Genomic DNA, 19,565 nt, shown 5'->3' with positions numbered 1-19,565 from the left:
GTGAGGTAGTTTGGTAAGTAAAAGAAGAACACATTTTGCTTGTAAAATTGAAATACAAGAGTCAAGAACAAAGAGATTTCAGAGCACAAATATGCAAGCCACAATGTAGAAATGCAGGCAAATAAAGGCATAAGTGAAGCATTAAAGTTTATTTCCAGAAGGATAGATTGAAAAGGCATGAGATATGCCAAAGATGTATTGAAGTTAGGTTAAATACACCTGAGTTGTCTGTGGTTCTGGGTGCCATATCATAAAAATGGTTAGGCACTGGAGAAAATACAACAAAAATTTACAAAGATGATATCAGATCTGTGTGTTATATTTATCAGGAAAGGATGAAAACATTCTGCCATATTACTCCTGAAAATAGAAAGCTTAAGTATGGCCTAATTGAAATTGTTGAACGAATGAAAGATTGCAGTAGAACACTCAAGGCAATCAATAATAAGATAGTCACCAAGGAATCAATTGGGAAATTCAGAAGAAACCTTTTCTAGGTGATGAGTGGTGAGAATGTGGAAGTTGGTACCATATTGGGTAATAGAGGTGACTAATACAGATGTGTGTAATGAAAAGTAGATAAGTACATGAGGGAGAAATGAACAGAAGGTTACAGTGATGTGGATGGCTCAAGAGAAAAATAAACACTGGCATGCATTAGGTGGGCTGAATGGCTTGTTTTTCTGTTGTACATTCTGTGTTTTTTTCTTGATCCTTATTTGAGATCCTTATAGGAGATAGACAGTTGTTTCGTCATTCATCAAAGTGCAAGATATTCTGTTGTCTTTGTCGCGCTGTTTTCAGCTTTCATTTCTGGCAAGCTTTGGCTGAAATTATTTTTCAGCCGAAATGTGAAGGAAAAGGTCCAACATTCTGGGCTTGCTACAAAATGCGCCGCTCCAGTGAGGTATTAACCCATTGTCTATCTTGCTTTCTCCATGACTATTTTCCAGTTGTTGTTGTTTTATGTACTTTATATCTTCTTTGGTTTTCTTTTGTGGTATGGATATTTTCAAACTCTGCAGTACTTGGGTGCTTTTCCTAAACTGGGAAAAATTAAGTTCCTGTACTGTGAATGTTAGCATAGAGAAAGAAGATTCTTAATCTGTTGCTCTCAACTATGTATGTTTTCCATTGCATTGTAACACTGCCCAGGTCAGCTTCCCATGCTCGCCACTCTAAACTCAAGCAAACGTCTCCACTGTTGGTATCCAGTCACCTGTCAGCCCTGTGCTGACTGACCTACATTGGCCAGTTGAGCAACACCTCCATTTGAACATCTTCATATTTATAGGAAATACAATGGCATTTCTTAACATAGCAATTGTAGAGATGACGTGATATTTGTGGGATGTAAATAATGTTAAACTGATGAACTGGAGAATCTTCTAGACAGAAGCTTGGGTATGCTTGGGAAGGATTTTGTTTGTTTGCTATTTGTCAGCAAATGTTTACTTACGTTTACAACTGGTGAATAAAGGAAGTCTTATTCTACTTTTGAGGGTTGATAGCTGAAACATTTCACAAGAACTGTCATAGGATTGTGCAGAACAGAGGAGACTCAGTGCAGCAAGGGTTCAACTTTTTTTCCCGAGATCAGAGAACTCAATGTTTTATTTATAAATCAGGCATAGAACCATAAAGCATATCCTTCCATCTCCACTTCCCCAGTGTGTGATGGAGGAGCAGTCTGTTCACTCATTCCAAGATCTGTTGCTTTGATTTCACACTTTCAAATAGCGTCCTTCAAGGAAGGATGCCTTCACCGAATAACATTTCTTATAGAAGTCAACACACACTTTCTTGCTGGAATTCATCTACTACTAACTTAAGGGTGCCAGCTGTTGTAAAAGCTAAAGCAAAAGCCACAGCCAAATGAAACCATAGACATTTGGCCAACAGGCGTCTCCTCATGGGCTTGGCAATCACAACAGAAGACAGGTTTATTCTCACTTGTTTCACTGCGGGATCTCTGACTATGGTTAATTGATTACTTAAGTGACTGAACAAATTTGAAGGGGAAACAGCCTTGTGGTGAAGAGGTTGTGTCTTTGCCTTTTGATTGGATGATCCAGGTTTAACTTCCATCTGCATTGAGATGTGTTAAAACATGTCTGAAAAAGTTGACAAAAAATAGTTTCAAGGGGAGTAGGTGCAATTCCGTGTGGAATGAGCTAAGTAATCAATAAATTTTATCTGCAAGGAAAATCTTTCTTGAATTGTGTTTTGCCAACAGGCTTAGATCTGAACTGACAGAGATCATTCAACTCTTTGAAAGAGGTACGCAATTAATCCAAATCCATTAGTTTTTGCCCTTAGCTATGCAAATGTATTATTTTCAAGTGTACATCCAATTGCCTTTGACTGTTACTATTGAGCTTGTATCCACTGCCTTTTCAGGCAGTGCATCCAGGGCATTAAATCAGACTATGTTTAAATAAAACTGGTATTTTTTATGGAAATGATCTTGTAAATAAATCTTGTTGCCAGCTGTGTCTCAATGGGTGGCACACTTTCCTTAGTTAGAAGGTTTTATATATAAAAGAATTAGCTAAGCTGACACTCCCAATGCAGTCCTGCGGGCGTGCTAAACTGTCACCTACCGTGTCTTTTGGATGAGGCATTAAATTAAAGTCTTGACTGTCAGCAGTGGACTCGCCAACTTTAAGGGCATTTAAATGGACATTGGATAAACATATGAATGATAATGGAATTGTGTGGGTTAGACGGGCTTCAAATTGGTTTCACAGGTCGGCGCAACATCGAGGGCCGAAGGGCCTGTACTGTGCTGTAATGTCCTCTGTTCTATGTCCTCACAGATGAAAATAAAAGATCCCATGATGCTATTTTAAAGAAAAACAAAAGAGATTTCTTTGGTGTCATAGCCATTATGCATCCTTTATACAATATCACAAAGAAACAGGGTAGGGTTGAAGAACAGAGAGAGACCCAGGGGTTCAGGAACATAATTCTTTAAGGTTTACATCACAAGTAGTCAGGGTGGTTAAGAAGGCATTCAGCACGCTTGCCTTCATTGCTCATATCTTTGAATATAGGAGTTGGGACGTCATGTCGCAGTTGCACAGGATGCTGGTGAGGCCATTTCTGCAGTACTGCGTCCGTTTTTGGTCGTCCTGTTATAGGAAGTATATTATTAGGCTGGTGAGGGTTCAGAAGAGATAGATTAGGGTGTTGTTAGGAATGGAGGGTTTGAGTTATATGAAGAGGCTGGATAGGCTGGAACTTTTTTCATAGAAGATTGAGTGGTGTCCTCATAAAATGTTTAAAGTCATGAGGGTTATAAATAAGATGAATGGCGTGTGTCTTTTTCCCAGGGGGCATATTTTTAACATGAGCGGGGAAAAAGTTTAAAAAAGACATGGGCCACGTTTTTACACAGTGAGTGGTTTGTGTGTGGAATGAAATTCCAGAGGAAGAGGTAGCTGTGGGTACAGTTACAACTTTTAAAAGACATTTGGATGAGTATGAATAAGAAAGGTTTGGAATGCTATGGGCCGAGCTCAGGGAGGTGGGAAGAGTTTAGTTTGAGATTATACTCTGCATGGACTGTTGGGTCTGATGGGTCTGTTGCATGCTGTATAAATCTATAATTCTAAACAGATTATTTTGTTGTTAATACATTGCTGTTTGTAGGAACTTACAGTGCTTAAGTGCTTCAACTCCTACATTACTACGCTAATTCAAAAGAACTCCATTAGCTCTCAAACAGTTAGAGATGTGCTGAAGTTGTGAAAAATGATCTAGAAATATTTTTAAACTTTTAGGGTAGAATACCCTATGTAAATGGTTACCGGTCGATCTGAAAATGAAAGTCAGAGGGTAAGCAGGTGTAGATCAGCGAGTAAAAAGATGATGGCTGAAAGGAACATAGTGTGATTTAGCATATACGCAATGCAGAGTTCTGGATGAGTTCAAGTTTATGAATATTACAAAATTGGAGGGCAACCTGGAGAACAGCAGAGTAGTGGACATTGCAGGGAGCAAATGCATGGATGAGGATTTCAGTGGTAGATGAGTTGTGCTGGAACAGAGATGACAATAGTCTTGCCACTGTGATGACATGCAGGCTAACTGCGCCTAAAGTTGTAGGGCAACTATGTCTAAAGTGGAATGAATCCTACTGAGGAGTGTGTGTTTAGATACTGCAGAGTCATTTCTAATAGGTTTCAAATGGAAAATAACCAACATTTGGACTTAGAGTGTTTCTGTTGGAAAGCCTTGGTCACCACAGTGGCTCACTGGTTAGCACTGCTGTCCATCAGAGCCAGGGACTCCAGTTTGATTCCTAACTCAGGCAACTGTCTGTGTGGAGTTTGCTCTTTCTCCTCTTGTCTGTGTGGGTTTCCTCTGGTGCTCTGGTTTCCTCCCACAGTCCAAAACTGTGCAGGTTAGGCGGATTGGCCAGGGGAATGTAGGATTGTGGGGATAGGGTGGGGTGGTGGGTCTGAGTGGGTTACTGTTCAGAGGGTCAGTGTGGACTTGATGGGCCAAATGGCCTGTTTCCACACTATAGGGATTCTATGATTCTGTGACCGGGGAGAAAGTAGGCCCTCTTAAAGAGCAACATTCTCAATCATCAACAAAACTGTTTATGTGTGGAACCACAGGAGATGGAGTTCCACTATCTGAGGAGACAGGGGAAGCCCTAAAAGAGTTTTTTGCTTTGGTTTTCACCAAGAAAAGGGAACTTGTTGTAAATGAAAACTTAGAGGAGCTGGGATACAGTCTTGACTAGATCAAGATTGATGAAGTTGATGTGCTAGAAATTTTGGAAAACATTAAGATTGATAAGTCCCCAGGGCCAGATCAGATTTATCCTAGGCTGCTCCCGGAAGCGAGCCGCTGGTGAGGATATTTGCTTCCTCACTCTCCACAGGGGTTGTACCGGAGGATTGGAAAGAGGCGAATTCTGTTCCTCTTTTCCAGAAGGGTAACAGGAAAATCCCTGGCAATTATAGACGACTCAGTCTTACATCTGTGGTCAGCAAAGTTTTGGAAAGAATTGTGAGGGATAGGATTTATGACTATTTGGCAAAGCATAGTGTGATTAAAGGCAGTCAGCATGGCTTTGTGAGGGGCAGGTCATGCCTCACAAATCTTATTGAGTTCTTTGAGGAGGTGTCAAGACAGGTCGATGACAGTTGAGCAGTGGATGTGGTGTATATGGACTTCAGCAAGGCATTTGACAGGGTTCCCCATGGTAGGCTCATTCATAAAGTCAGGAAGTATGCGATACAGGGAAATTTGGCTATCTGGATTCAGAATTGGCTGGCTGACAGAAGGCAGAGAGTGGTTGTAGATGGAAAGTATTCTGCCTGGAGGACAGTGTTGAGTGGGGTCCTGCAGAGCTCTGTTCTGGGGCCTCTGCTCTTTGTACTTTTCATACATGACTTGGATGAGGAGGTTGAGGAGTGAGTTAATAAATTTGCAGATGACACAAAGGTTGGAAGAGTCATGATATTATAGAGGGCTACTGCAGGCTGCAGCGTGACATAGACAGGATGCAGAGCTAGGCTGAGAAATGGCAGATGGAGTTCAACCTGGATAAATGCGAAATGATGCATTTTGGAAGGTCGAACTCAAATGCTGAATATAGGATTAAAGACGGGATTCTTGGCATTGTGGAGGAACACAGGGATCTGGGTGTGCAAGTACATAGATCCCTCAAAGTTGCCACCCAAGTGGATAGTGTCATTAAGAAAGCATATGGTGTTTTAACTTTCATTAACAGGGTGATCGAGTTTAAGAGCCGTGAGGTTTTGCTGCAGCTCTACAAGTCCCTAGTGAGACCACACTTGGAATATTGTGTCCAGTTCTGGTCGCTCTGCTATACGAAAGATACAGAGGCTTTGAAGAGGGTGCAAAGAAGGTTTGCCAGGATGCTGCCTGGACTGGAGGGCTTGCCTTAAGAAAGTTTGAATAAGCTTGGACTTTTCTCTCTGGAGAGAAGGAGGAAGAGAGGAGACCTGATAGAGGTGTACAAAATTATGAGGGGAATAGATAGAGTCAATAGCCAGAGACTTTTCCCCAGGGCAGGATTGATTGGCACGAGAAGTCATAGTTTGAAGATATTAGGAGGAAGGTATAAAGGAGACATCAGAGGTAGGTTCTTTACGCAAAGAGTTGTGAATGCATGGAATGCATTGCCAGCTGTGATGGTGGAAGTCATTGGGGACATTTAAGAACTGCTGGACATGCACATGGATAGCAATGAGTTGAGGGGTGCATAGGTTAAGTTACTATATTTTACATTAGGATTAAATCTCGGCACAACAACGTAGGCCAAAGAGCCTGTTCTGTGCTGTACTTTTCCATGTTCTATGGGTGAGAAAATAAATGAGATTTCATGTCAGTATTTACTGAGAAGGAGGATTTGGAAGCTAGAGAACTTGGAGAAATAAATAGTCATATCTTGAAAAATGCCTTTATTACAAAGAAGGAGGTGCTGAATGTCTTACATCTTCAGGCTCTGAGCAGGTGCATCCTAGAACTTTATGGGAAGGTGGGGAAGAGATGGTTGGGTCCCTTGCTGAGATGGTTGTATCATCAATAGCCACAGATAAAGTGCCACATGATTGGAGGGTGGCAAATGTGGTGCTATTATTTAAGAGAGGTAGAGCCAGGGAACTTTGGACCAGTGAACCTGACGTCATTGGTGGATAAGTTGGTGGAAGGGAATCTTAGGGAAAGAATTTACATGCATTTGCAATGGCAAGGACTCATTAGGGATGGTCAACAAGGCTTTGTGCCAGGAAATCGATTGATTGAGTTTTTTAAAGTAGTGGTGACAAAGAAGATTGTTGAAGGTAGAACGGTGAACATTGTCTATGTGGACTTCAGCAAGGTGTTCGCTAAGGTACACTGATTAGCAAGGTTAGATCACATGGGGAGCTAACCATTTGGACATGAAATTAGCTCGAAGGCAGGAGAAAGAGGGTAATGGTAGAGGGTTGCTTTTTGGACTGGAGACCTGTGACCAGCAGTGTGCTGCGAGGATTGGTACTGGGTCCACTGCTTTTTGTCATTTATATAAATGGTTTGGATGTGAATATAGAAGAAATGGATAGTATGTTTGCACATGGCACCAAAATTAGTGGTGTAGTGGATAGTGAAGGAGGTTATCTCAGAACATAATGAGACCTTGATTAGATGGGCCAATGAGCTGAGGAATGGCAGATGGAGTTTAATTTAGATAAATATGAGGTTTTGCACTTTGGTAAGGCAAATCAGGTTAGGTCTTATACAGTTAATGGTAGGACCCCGGTGAGTGTGACTGAGCCAGTTGAAAGAGTGCAGGAAAAATTTACAAGATTTTGCCAGGGTTGGAGGGTTTGAGCTATGAGGAAAGGCTGAATAGGCTGTGGCTATTTTCCTGGAGCAACAGCGGCTGAGGGGTGACTTGATAGAGATTTATGAAAATGTGAAGGGCCTAGATTAGCTATTTACCCTATGTCATTTTCCCTGGGATAGAGGAATCCAAAACTAGAGAGCATCGATTTAAGGTGAGAGGGGAAAGATTGAAACAAGACTTAAGGGGCAACTTTTTCATGCAGAGGGTGGGAAGGTGTATTTAGAATGAGCTGCTGGAGGAAGTAGTGGAGGCTGGTACAATTACAACATTTAAAAAGGTACCTAGATGGTATATAAAGGTTTCAGAATGATATGCGCCAAATGCTAGCAAATGTGGCTCGATCAGTTTAGGATATCTGGTCGGCATGGTACAAATTGGACCTGTTTCCATACTGTACAATTCTATGATTCTATGACTATTCCAGGAAAGTGAAAAACTACTTATAACTTAAGAAGATTAACAAAAAACACAGTTTACTTCTGTACAATTTGTGCAAGTAACATAGTTAACAAACACATTGAGGTTTTTAGGCTGGTTGCCTGGCTTTTGTCTTTTCCTGTTATCCTTGAGGAAATTGTCTCTACAAGTTGGTGTCAGAAGTTGTCCCAATTGCAGGCTTGGTACTCCCAACCCCAGGTGAGTAGTTGTCTGGGGTGGTCTTAACGCCACTTGAAATAGACACGCTAACAGGTTGTCTGAACATCTTGAGGACAATGCTCCTGTAACCTTTACAGGCAAAGAAATAGATGAAAGGGTCCAGGCAGCAGTTAAAGTTCATCACAGAAACAGTCGCATGTAGAGCTACTTGAAAGTTCTGTTGCTCCTGGCAGGGTATTTTGTACTGCAACTTTTTGATCATGTGTTGCACAATGGCCACGTGGTAAGGAGTGAAACATATAAAGAACACAAAGAGTACAAGCAGGATTACGTTGTTAGCTTTTTTGTTTCTTCCTGATTTTTCAGTTAAGGGGTTCTCCTTTGCTGATTTGAAGAGTTTAGAGCTGACCTTTGAATAACAAAAGAGCATGATAACCACGGGGAGCAAGTAACCGATTATACAAGCACCAAGCAGCATTTCTGGAAGGTTTGGAATAGACTCAAAATTTGGGTATTCCATACATGTTAAGAAGTTGCCTTCAGCCTTTTTGGACATTTTGACAAGCAGCAGTGGTACCGTCTGGCAAAGAATAATTATCCACACAACAGTGCAGATTTTCTTGACGTTTCGGACGTTGCGGAACTTCGAATGTCGGAATGGATATATTACTGCGAGCAACCGATCCAAACTTAAGCAGGTCATGAAGCTTACACTGGCATATATGTTACTGTAGCAAATAACTGCAGTAATTCTGCACATTACTTCACCAAATGGCCAGTTAAATCCTCGTGCATAGTATATTATTCGGGCAGGTAGAACAGCAGCAAAGAAAATGTCTGAGATTACCAGATTCATGGAGTAAAGTGTAGTCGAATTGATTTTTTTCTGTTTTTTTCTGATGGCGACTATGGCAAGGCCATTGCCAAAGACGCCAACAATAGATATAACACTGTAGACTATTGGCAAAACGATACGGGCTGTGTGGTGGTGGCTGTACAGATTACACACTGAAGTGTTAGTCGTTGAATTATTCACAGTTGAGTTTGCCTCCATGGAAACTGGAAATGTTGAATTTTTCACAGTCGAGTGTGCTCCCATGAGCTCTCCGGAAACTGGAACTGCTGCGGCTATATTAAACAAACAAATCTTAATTTCAGTTCAGGATTTATCACAGATTTATCATTAATCAAAGTCTGCTGTGGAAGTGGTTCAGTAAATAAAGGACAAAAGCAGTAAATTGTTAAGAACTGGAATGTACTGCCTGAAAGGGTAGTGGAAGCCAATTTGATCATAGTTTTGAAAAGGGATATTGGATAAATATCTTTTTAAATTCTTTAATAGCATGAGAGCATCATTGGTAAGATCAGCATGTAGTAGCCAGTCTGAATTGCTCTTGAACTGAATGGCTTTTTGGCTATTTTCAAAGGGTTGTTAGAGTTAGCTAAAAGCTGTGGGTGCGGTGTCACATGTAAGCCACATCAAGTGGGAATAGATTTTCTTCCTTAAAGACCTTTTGTGAACTATTCATTTTAAGAGTATCAGAGATGAAGAACTTCAGTTATGTGGAAACTAAAGTCATGCGTGGTTTGGTCTTTAGTTTAGACAAGTCTAAGCAGATATATATAGTAAAGATTAAACTCCATTCAAACACCTTAAAATTTTGACAATCAGGAAGAGCTGTTTCACTTTCAACTAGTTCTCCACAAGACTAGCAGAAGAATCAATAACACATGGATAGTTTGAAAGTAATTGATAAAAGGAATAAAGTAGATATGAGAATTCTTCTTAAGCAACAACTTATGACTTGGTCTGTGCTGACTGAAAGAATGGCAGATTCACTGTGGAATTGAATGTCTACCTGAAAGGAGAAAAAGTATTGCAGGGCTATGAAGGTGGCACCTCAAATAGTATAACACTTGATCATTCCTGTACTGAGATTTTATTCTCAAGTTTTAAGCAGGATTTGAACCCACAACCTCTGACTCAGTATGTTGGGCATTGAGTAAGGACAGCACTGAGCCTGGCATTGATGCACATGATAGGCTACATTGCTTTTTGCCATTGACTACACCAGTTTACACTCGAGTTGCTCTCTGTCATAAAAGGTAACACTCTTGTGTTAGTACAGGCAGAATCCTGCCACAGTCAAGAATAAAAAAAATCAAACTGATCTTGCTAAGTAACTTACTGTCTTTAAATGAAGACCTTCATAGCATACTTCTAAAAATATTTGACTGAATATTTGCTGTACAAACTGTCTTTCATTGCCAGAGGTAATTTACTTTCATTTGACAATCTACAAGCAAGTTGGCTATAAGCCTTTATTTGTTTAGTTATTTATTTTACACTGATCACCTTACTAAAAGAAATCGTCTTCGGTTGCATGATGTTTTGTTTTCATTATGATAGCTTCTTTCTTGTGAAACCATCGAAGACATTTCAGTGTGTTACTGGAATCTTTGTTTTACTGAGATTTCATTCATCTGTTTAATTCTAATTTTATGTCATTTAATGACCCTCTGAAACATAAGTGGTGCAGGGCAGGGGCAGAGGGATCTGGGTGTAACTATACAGTGATCATGGAACATGGCAGGGCAGGTAGAGAGAACAGTAAATAAAAAGGTGTACGAGGGCAGGTCGGACATGTTGAATTTACGTAAGGCACTTACCAGGCCTCAGTTTGAATACTCTCTATAGGTGTGGATGCCACATTATAAGGAGCCTGTAAAGGCATTGGAAAGAGTGCAGAAGTAGATTCTAAGAGTGGTTTCAGGGATGAGGAGCTTCTGTTTTGAAGATATATTGAAGAGGTTCAGACTGTTTTCTTGGAAGAGAAAGCATTGAAGGGGAGATCAGTTAGAGTTTTTCAAAATCATGTGTGGTTGGATAGGTTACATTTGGAAGACTATTTCTCATAATAAGAATAAGATCAAACTGTCATAGATTTAAAGGAATCAACAAAAGAAGGAAGATTTAAGTGAGGAAAAACGTTTTCACCCATTGGGTAGTTAAAGTATGATGTGGAGGTGCTAGTGTTGGACTGGGGTGTCAAAGTCAGAAATCACATGATACCCAAGTTATAGTCCAACAGCTTTATTTGAAATCGCATGCTTTTGGAGCACTGCTGCTTCGTTAGGTGAACAACCCCTGAGGTGTTGCCTCTGCAGGACAAAGTGCCGAAGGAGCAGCACTCGGAAAGCTCATTATTTCACATAAACCTGTTGAATGATAACCTGGTGTTGTGTGGCTTCTGACTTAGTTAATATATAAAATACACTGCCTAGAAGTGCATTAGAGGCAATCAAGGGAGTGTTGGGTAATTTGCATAAAAATAATGGGAAAAGGCAGGCGATTAGCACTAGCTAATAATGCTTGTCTAATGATCTTGTGCAGGCACAGAAGGCTGAATGATCGCCACCTGTGTCGTGACACTTCTGTTTTTTTGTGGCATTAATGATGTTATATAAATACAAGATGTTATTGCATGTAGGACACACTAGATTTAAGACCCTTAATGTAAGGTAGTTACTAAAGTATCAATAAGGAACATATCTCCACCCTGATAGTGTTGAGAGTATGGAAAGTACTGCATATCATTACAGTTCTTTTGCCATTTTTCTGTCAACAAACTATGTTCTTCTGGTGCCATTGTGAACATATTCATTCCTTTTTTTGTCTATCCTATTCACTTTGCCTTTGCATCCCAAACTCAAACCCAAGCCTTCCAGAAGCATGATCTACAACTATCTTAGCACCTAATATTTCAGTACCACATCTGTACAGATGTCTTTACTAATCTTCAAGCAAACTAAAGGAATGGCACCTCATCTTTCTTTTGGTCTCAAAATCAAATGCAAATTATTTCAACTGCTCATGATTTCTCAAGCAGACATTTTTTTCTGCAAATGCTGGTAATAATTCTCTTGGTGACATTTCCACCACCTCTGGATCGACCTTTTATTCCTTCATTTATACTATCGCCACACCAGATCTTGCATAATCATCATGTGTCATAAAATCACTTCTGCTTTTCAATCTATCCCTTTGCTGTTATCTTCAACCCTGATCTTTTGGCTGCCAATCTACCTACTGAACAGAATCACAGAAATGTTATGGGGCAGAAGGAGCTCACTAGCTCTCCAAGTAAATATCATGACGCAGTGCAGTTTTCCTGCCTTTACCCCATACCCTTGTACATTGTTCCTATTTAAATAATCATCCAATGCTTTCTTGAATGCTTCAATGAAATCTACCTCTACCACATTTCTTGACGGTGCATTCCAGACCTAAACCACTAAAGATGATTAATCTTTATCAGGAAATTTAAGGATGTTAATATCAAAAGCTGGGGATCACCACGCCAGCCTGAAAATTATCCATTGACCTTTGCTATTTGTTTTCTGTCACTCAGCCAATTTTGTTACTTACTACCCTTGCTACTGTAACTTTTATTCTGTAAATTTTGCTCACAGGTTTGTTGTGTGGCACTGTACCCAATGCCTTCTTGAAATCTATATACACCACATCAACAGCTCATTGATCCTTCCTGCCAACTATTAGATGTTTAGCTTTTTCCAGTTTTAATGAAATATTGACCTGAAATACTTATCATATTCTTGTTCTACAGATGCTCCCTAACCTATTTATTATCTGCCCACTGTATTCTGTTTTTATTTCAGATTTCCAACGCTTGGTTTTGCTTTCGTCTTTACTAATTTTCTTCAGTTCTCTAAACTTTTGTCCAACCAACATCCTTTTTTAACTTGTAATGTTTTCCCAGCTACCATCCAAACAACTGATCTGCTATCAAAAGCCATACTTACCGAATGTCAAAACTAGTCGGTTATTCCTTATCTGTTAAGATGCTCACTCTTTTGCCGACATCCACATGAATATTCATAACTTTGGTCTAACCAACATTGGTCTTCATTCGATAACCTGTTATGACAAACAACTGTTGGCTGTTCATATCTTCCTGCCAAGCTTCATTATTGACAGTTCTGACAACTTTCACTCTGAGAAATAATTTTCACCCTACCTCTATCATGTTTAAAATCTTGATTGGAGCATATTCTGTATACAGTTATGTGCTCTGTTTTATATATCTGAAGGCATTGGAGAAAGTATGAAAATAAGATGAACAATAGTACTGAATTCTGGATTAGTGGTGCTGGAAGAGCACAGCAATTTAGGGAGCATCCAAGGAGCAGCGAAATCGACATTTCGGGCAAAAGCCTTTCATCAGGAATAAAGGCAGAGAGCCTGAAGCGTTGAGAGATAAGCTAGAGGAGAGTGGGGATGGAGTGAAAGTAGCATAGAGTACAATGGGTGAGTGGAGGAGGGGATGAAGGTGATAGGTCAAGGAGGAGAGGGTGGAGTAGATAGGTGGAAAAGGAGATAGGCAGGTAGGACAAGTCTGGACAAGTCATGGGGACAGTGCTGAGCTGGAAGTTTGGAACTAGGGTGAGGTGGGGGAAAGGGAAATGAGGAAACTGTTGAAGTCTACATTGATGCCCTGGGGTTGAAGTGTTCCGAGGCGAAAGATGAGGCGTTCTTCCTCCAGGCATCTGGTGGTGAGGGGGCAGCGGTGAAGGAGGCCCAGGACCTCCACGTCCTCGGCAGAGTGAAAGGGGGAGTTGAAATGTTGGGCCACGGGGCGGTGTGGTTGATTGGTGTGGGTGTCCCGGAGATGTTCCCTAAAGCGCTCTGCTAGGAGGCGCCCAGTCTCCCCAATGTAGAGGAGACTGCATCGGGAGCAACGGATACAATAAATGATATTAGTGGATGTGCAGGTAAAACTTTGATGGATGTGGAAAGCTCCTTTAGGGCGTTGGATAGAGATGAGGGAGGAGGTGTGGGCGCAGGTTTTACAGTTCCTGCGGTGCAGGGGAAGGTGCCAGGATGGGAGGGTGGGTTGTAGGGGGGCGTGGACCTGACCAGGTAGTCACGGACGGAACGGCCTTTGCGGAAGGCGGAAAGGGGTGGGGAGGGAAGTATATCCCTGGTGGTGGGGTCTTTTTGGAGGTGGCGGAAATGTCGGCAGATGATTTGGTTTATGCGAAGGTTGGTAGGATGGAAGGTGAGCACCAGGGGCGTTCTGTCCTTGTTACGGTTGGAGGGCTGGGGTCTGAGGGCGGAGGTGCGGGATGTGGACGAGATGCATTGGAAGGCATCTTTAACCACGTGAGAAGGGAAATTGCGGTCTCTAAAGAAGGAGGCCATCTGATGTGTTCTGTGGTGGAACTGGTCCTCCTGGGAGCAGATACGGCGGAGGCGGAGGAATTGGGAATATGGGATGGCATTTTTGCAAGAGGTAGGGTGGGAAGAGCTGTAATCCAGATAGCTGTGGGAGTCGGTGTGTTTGTAAAAAATGTCAGTGCCAAGTCGGTTGTCATTAATGGAGATGGAGAGGTCCAGGAAGGGGAGGGAGGTGTCAGAGATGGTCTAGGTAAATTTAAGGTCAGGGTGGAATGTGTTGGTGAAGTTGATGAATTGTTCAGCCTCCTCACAGGAGCATTAGGAAAGACAGAACAGGCTGGGGCATTTTTTCCTCAAAAAGCACTTTGTGCAAGTTCACCATCAACCTCGATCACAAGTTTATAAACTCTCAGCGTAAATGAGCAGTTACGATATGTAACGCTGACTGTACTCATCCCTGTGTTGAAATCCTTCATGATCTTGCCCCTGCCTATTGCTATAACTCTACACCCTCAACCCTCCTGGAGAGTTGGCTTTGGTCTACTTTTGACCTCTTATACATTCTAGGTTTCCTTTGCTCCATCAACAACAGCTGTGCCTTCAGCTCTCTTGGCGTTTTGTCCTAGAATTCTCTCCCTGTACCTCTCAGCACCTCAGTTTCTTCAAAATATTCTTTAAATCTTTGATTTGTTCTACCATCTCTTTCTTTTGCTTAATGTTGTTTTTTTACCTGATAATGCTTTGATGAAGCACCTTGGAAAATGTTATTACTTTAAAGTGTTAAATACAAGTTCTTGTTTAAGAGAAATTTATAGCAGAGAAGCTATGCTAAATCTACAAGCAACCTTAATTATACTGTACTTGGTGCACTGAATACTCCTGCTTTTCTTAACATAAGAAGGATATAGAAGCATGAAGAGGAGAAAAAAAATTGCAAGGTTGATGCTAGAACCAATAGGTTACAAAAATCAAGCATCAGGAAAGAAGTAGTTGGGACTCAAAATACATTAAGGTTAAGGGTGTCCTGACAGATCTTTTCAATTATAATGGCGTTCAATAAAACTAGTTATATCAATGTAGATGATCATAAACAAATTTATTAATGATTTCAGGAAAAGCCTTTTGAGAATGATAAATCCTTTACCTTGAGGGGAGGTGCAAATGTAAATCTCCTTATCAAATAGACTAGATGAGATGAAAAGTGTGGATACATTTCAGGGGAAGAAAGGAGTAGAGGGATGTGCTGATTAGGTGAGAGTTAGATTAGGGCAAGGTTCTTGTTGAATATAAGATTATCTGACCAGTTCGGCTAAACGTTTTGTCATTCTGGGAGACTCTGAGATTTTGAAGTGAAGTCAAACATTGCTGGAAATCACAATGGGTCAGACAGCATCCGTGGAGGTAGAGCAAGCTAATGTTTCGAGTCTAGATGACTCTTCAGCAGAGCTGACATGGGATCTTGAACACTTGCTATAAATCTGTGAGACACTGAAGGGAAAGGTTGACTGTGAAATGTGATTTCAGCTCGATGAATACCAGGAAGTGGCAATTCAAACAAAGGGAGAGTATTTGAGAGAAATTAACAGTGTGTGATGATGAGGAACAGAGGGAGGAGAAACAAGTTTACTTATTCTGCTCTGAGTTTTCTGCACTATATAAAAGTGTAATTTGAGGGGCCCTCTTGTAGCATAATGCTAATGTCCCTACCCCAGGACCAAGAGGCACGGGTTCAAGTCCTGCCTGCTCTAGAGGTGTGTATTAATATCACTGAATTGGTTGATTAGAAAAATCTGTTAATAAACAAATTTAATTTGCTGCTTTGCATCATTTCTTGATTAATAAGTGCATATATGAAAAGAATAATATGCTGCAGGATACATTCATTTAATAGCAAAGATTTAGAGAAGCTTCTGAAGGTTCTAGGGGAAAGTTAAATACATAAGAGAGAAAGGAATTCATGGACATGCTGATAAAGTCAGACTAAGGAGGATGGGAGAAAGCTTTTGAGGGGTATATTCACGAAACATCAGTTGATCAAATGGTATGTTTTGGTTCTCTAAGTATTATGTTTTTTATATGTACATAAATGTAATATAAAATGCATCACAACAGCTCAACAAGCCTCTTTGAACAATACTTGCTAAATTCAGAACCTCAGTTAGTTAGAATGAGAGCTGATACATGACGATACAGGTTACACACCGTCTTTCACTGTTGCTGGGTCAAAAACTTGGAGCTCCCTTCTTCACAGTATGGGTATAGCTACATGCAATTTACAGCAGTGGTTCAAGGAGGCAGCTTGCCAGTATCTTCTCATTGGCACTAAGGGAGAGTGAGCAAATGTTGGCCTTGACAGCAATGTTCATATCCCATGATAAAATGAAAAACTTTTTAAAAAAATTCTGCTTAGTGCATTAACACATTTAAAGTAACCCATATTGTTTGCTCACAAAGCATTCAAATAAATGGATTCATGCACTTGAAAAAAAATACACTGTGCAAACTCATTACTAATGTTTCACAACTCAATATCAGCTCATTGTGTGTGTGTAGAAGTAACTCAATCCAAGAACACTGCAGATTAAACTATTCATTTTACAGGATATAGCTCTTAAATATAGTTCTCTACCACCATTTTTTTCTTATGGTGCTTGGAACAAGGTAACACGACTTGGATGAAGCCTGCGATAATAAACACCACAAGTTCTATTCTGATCACGTGTATTTATTTCTTGGTTGATTGCACGCTTTGTACACATTTCTCCTCTTCACTTTTGAACTTCTACTTTCCAACCTCCAACTCCCTCATACCTTTCCCCACCCTAAGCATATTTCTTACTCATATGTTACAAAATGGTTTTTCCATGATAATGTTTATGAACAGTAGTTTAATAATTTAAGTATGTTGTAGTTTTAAATATTGGATTGTGGAGAAATTTGCGTGACCGTTGCCATTTCGCAATGCATAAATTTCAATAGTTCAAATTATCTGCCATGCTACATGACACAAGGACTATCACGATTATGAAAAGACTTTTTAAATAAATCGTGACATAACTTTTTTGATTTATTCATTCAACTACTTTTGTCAGAAATTAAAACTGACATTGGCTTTATTTTTTTAAAGAATTATTCTTGAAGATATTTTGCAAAATGATTTAAATTTATCTAATTGCAACCTCAAAGCATGTTAGTTATGCAGTAGCATCTGAGAATTATGTCTCAAGATAAAATATTTGAAGAAAGCCAACATGACTCTAAAAGTAAGCCACAATATTATTTTACAAACACAGTAAAATAGTCCTCTCAATTTAGAATTAAATTTTAAATTTTGAATAAGAGTCAATACTTACACACTGAACACCTTCAACTTGTGTCTGTAGCTGGACCTATCCTCTAAGCTTGTGATGTTGTGTCAAATTGTAAATCGTTAATACTGAAGGCACCTGCCTTGTATCAGATAAAAGTATTTTTGACGTGTTAGCTTTTTTTTAAAGCTATGAGCTAAACCTTTGACGAGCATATCAGTTTCCTGTGGTTTAGGCTGTTCCATGAGAGTGTACAACTCTTCGTCCATTGATTTCTGAGAAGTGAAACTTGAAATGATTCTCACTCACTGAGTGTTAGAAAATTCCTGCCATTTATGAACAAAAATGGCTCAGAAATTGTGGCCTTTCATGTATACACAATTAGTCAGACTATTTCCCTCAAACTACAATTTGAATAAAAATGTTTCTATGGACAGACAAATTGATTAAAAAAATGAGCAGAAGGACAATGAGCATGATGAATTACAGGACCAGCAGCCTATCCCTTAATCCATGAGTTTTAAGGATTAGGAAAGAAACAGGGATGATGCAAAAGGAAAAAAGGTGAATTAGAATCAAATCAGAGCAACGAAAAGAGAGAAAGAAAGATTGGACTGAGGGAAAATGAATAAAGACAAAGAACACGTTGGAAGAGAATAAAACCTTCTAGATGTTAAAAAGTTCTCGAAGTAGGATATATAATTTGCTCCGAAAGCTGGTACTTCCAATTAAACCTGTTGGACTGTAACCTGGTGTTGTGTGATTTTTAACTTTTGTACACCCCAGTCCAACTCTGGCATCTCCAAATCATGACCACTTGCAAAAATATGACTCCACAGTTCACTGTCTCACCTTGAGAAGTTCACTGGCTTTGCAACGACCATATTTTTTCTGTCAAGGGTGATTTAAGTTATTAGATATTAGCCTTACTCTGTGGCATACTTAATGAGTAATTAATGTCCTTGCAGCAACTTCACAGAACTCAAAGACATTCAAGGACGAGTGGCTGGTTTGGAGTTTGAGGCAGAGAAAAGTATGCAGCAATCTGTGATGTTTCACAACTCATGAGAAATCACTTTATTCACCACGTTGCTGGAAAATTTACTCATCAGTCGCAGAGAGCATCATTATGCTCATTTTTAATTCAATAGGAAGTTCTGCAGTATGGTGTTCAATGTAACTGGATCACTATTCCACATTTACAAATTAATTTGTGAGAATGCCTGCCCCAGAGTGAAAGTACAAATAAGAGAAAGTGCCTCCATCTTGTACCTTTGTGAGCTGAGTACGATTTGCTTTCAGAATTTAGCAGAGCTTGCTGACTGGCTGAAACAAAATTGTATCACAGGTTGACAAAGCCACAACAGAAAATGCAAACCACATACTAGGTTCATTTTTAAAAGGGATAGAATTAAAAAGTGTAGAGGGTGTGTTAAAGATCAGTATATCGACAGTGTTCCCTACTGGGTGTGTTTTTGATTGGAGTGAAAATAGAACAGGTGTCCTTGCAACCACTTTCTCACCCATCCCAAAGCTCAGCTTAATTGTATTTAGTGTGGACTGTCATGCCTTATAGGGGTAGCACGCTGAAGATCGAGCCCAGCTATCCTGGAATCATTGCATAAGTTAAAAACTTTATGAAAGTATGCAAAATTCCTCAATTTTCCTGTCTTCTTAAAACTGGATTTCTGTATTTAACAAAAATAGTTATTTATTACAAATAAAAGATTCTAACTACAAGTAACTGTGACACTATGAACTGTCAACATATTAAAACTGTACATTCCCCTTATAAAACTTCCCCTATGGTCACACGTAGATAGATAGAGTGGGACAAAAAATGTTGTGTTATGGTAGAGGGAAAAATGGTGAAGGTGGTTCAATGATCCCTGTCCACAGGCTTCATTGATTATCCCTTTGGCTTGCTGCTTCATGATCCCTCTTCTTGAGGTTCTTTCACTTGCTTGTAGGAGGTGCAAAGTAACCGGTACACAACTTATAAAATCTCTGCCTTATTGATTAAAGGCAACAGCTTACAGCTATTGGTGAGAGAAAATAAATGGGCTTTCCTCAGGCTTAGGTGTTTTTT

The 19,565-nt window shown here is 40.0% G+C and overlaps 2 protein-coding genes across 4 annotated transcripts in view; one reads left to right on the top strand and one right to left on the bottom strand.

Moving 5' to 3' along the window:
* Nucleotides 1–19,565, top strand: part of ubac2 (UBA domain containing 2) — a 266,984-nt gene that overhangs the window by 121,529 nt on the left and 125,890 nt on the right. The gene's annotated exons all lie outside the window — the stretch shown is intronic.
* On the bottom strand, nucleotides 1,632–17,613 carry LOC132816377 (G-protein coupled receptor 183-like). Of its 3 annotated transcripts, none has more exons than XM_060825851.1 (3): nucleotides 17,522–17,613; nucleotides 12,794–12,908; nucleotides 1,632–9,097 (listed from the first exon to the last, which is right to left on the bottom strand). In XM_060825851.1, exon 3 carries the CDS (start codon nucleotides 9,066–9,068, stop codon nucleotides 7,953–7,955), a length of 1,116 nt encoding a protein of 371 aa, XP_060681834.1. In that variant the 5' UTR covers nucleotides 9,069–9,097; nucleotides 12,794–12,908; nucleotides 17,522–17,613; the 3' UTR covers nucleotides 1,632–7,952. The 3 variants fall into 3 exon arrangements, with proteins under 3 accessions (XP_060681834.1, XP_060681835.1, XP_060681833.1); XM_060825852.1 differs by lacking the exon at nucleotides 17,522–17,613 and adding an exon at nucleotides 16,371–16,415; XM_060825850.1 differs by lacking the exon at nucleotides 12,794–12,908.

Source organism: Hemiscyllium ocellatum, chromosome 6 (genome assembly GCF_020745735.1).
Source record: "Hemiscyllium ocellatum isolate sHemOce1 chromosome 6, sHemOce1.pat.X.cur, whole genome shotgun sequence".
In the NCBI taxonomy this organism is placed as follows: domain Eukaryota; kingdom Metazoa; phylum Chordata; class Chondrichthyes; order Orectolobiformes; family Hemiscylliidae; genus Hemiscyllium; species Hemiscyllium ocellatum.
Note: the sequence above shows the minus strand (reverse complement) of the source record. Positions and strands in the feature narration are given on the sequence as shown.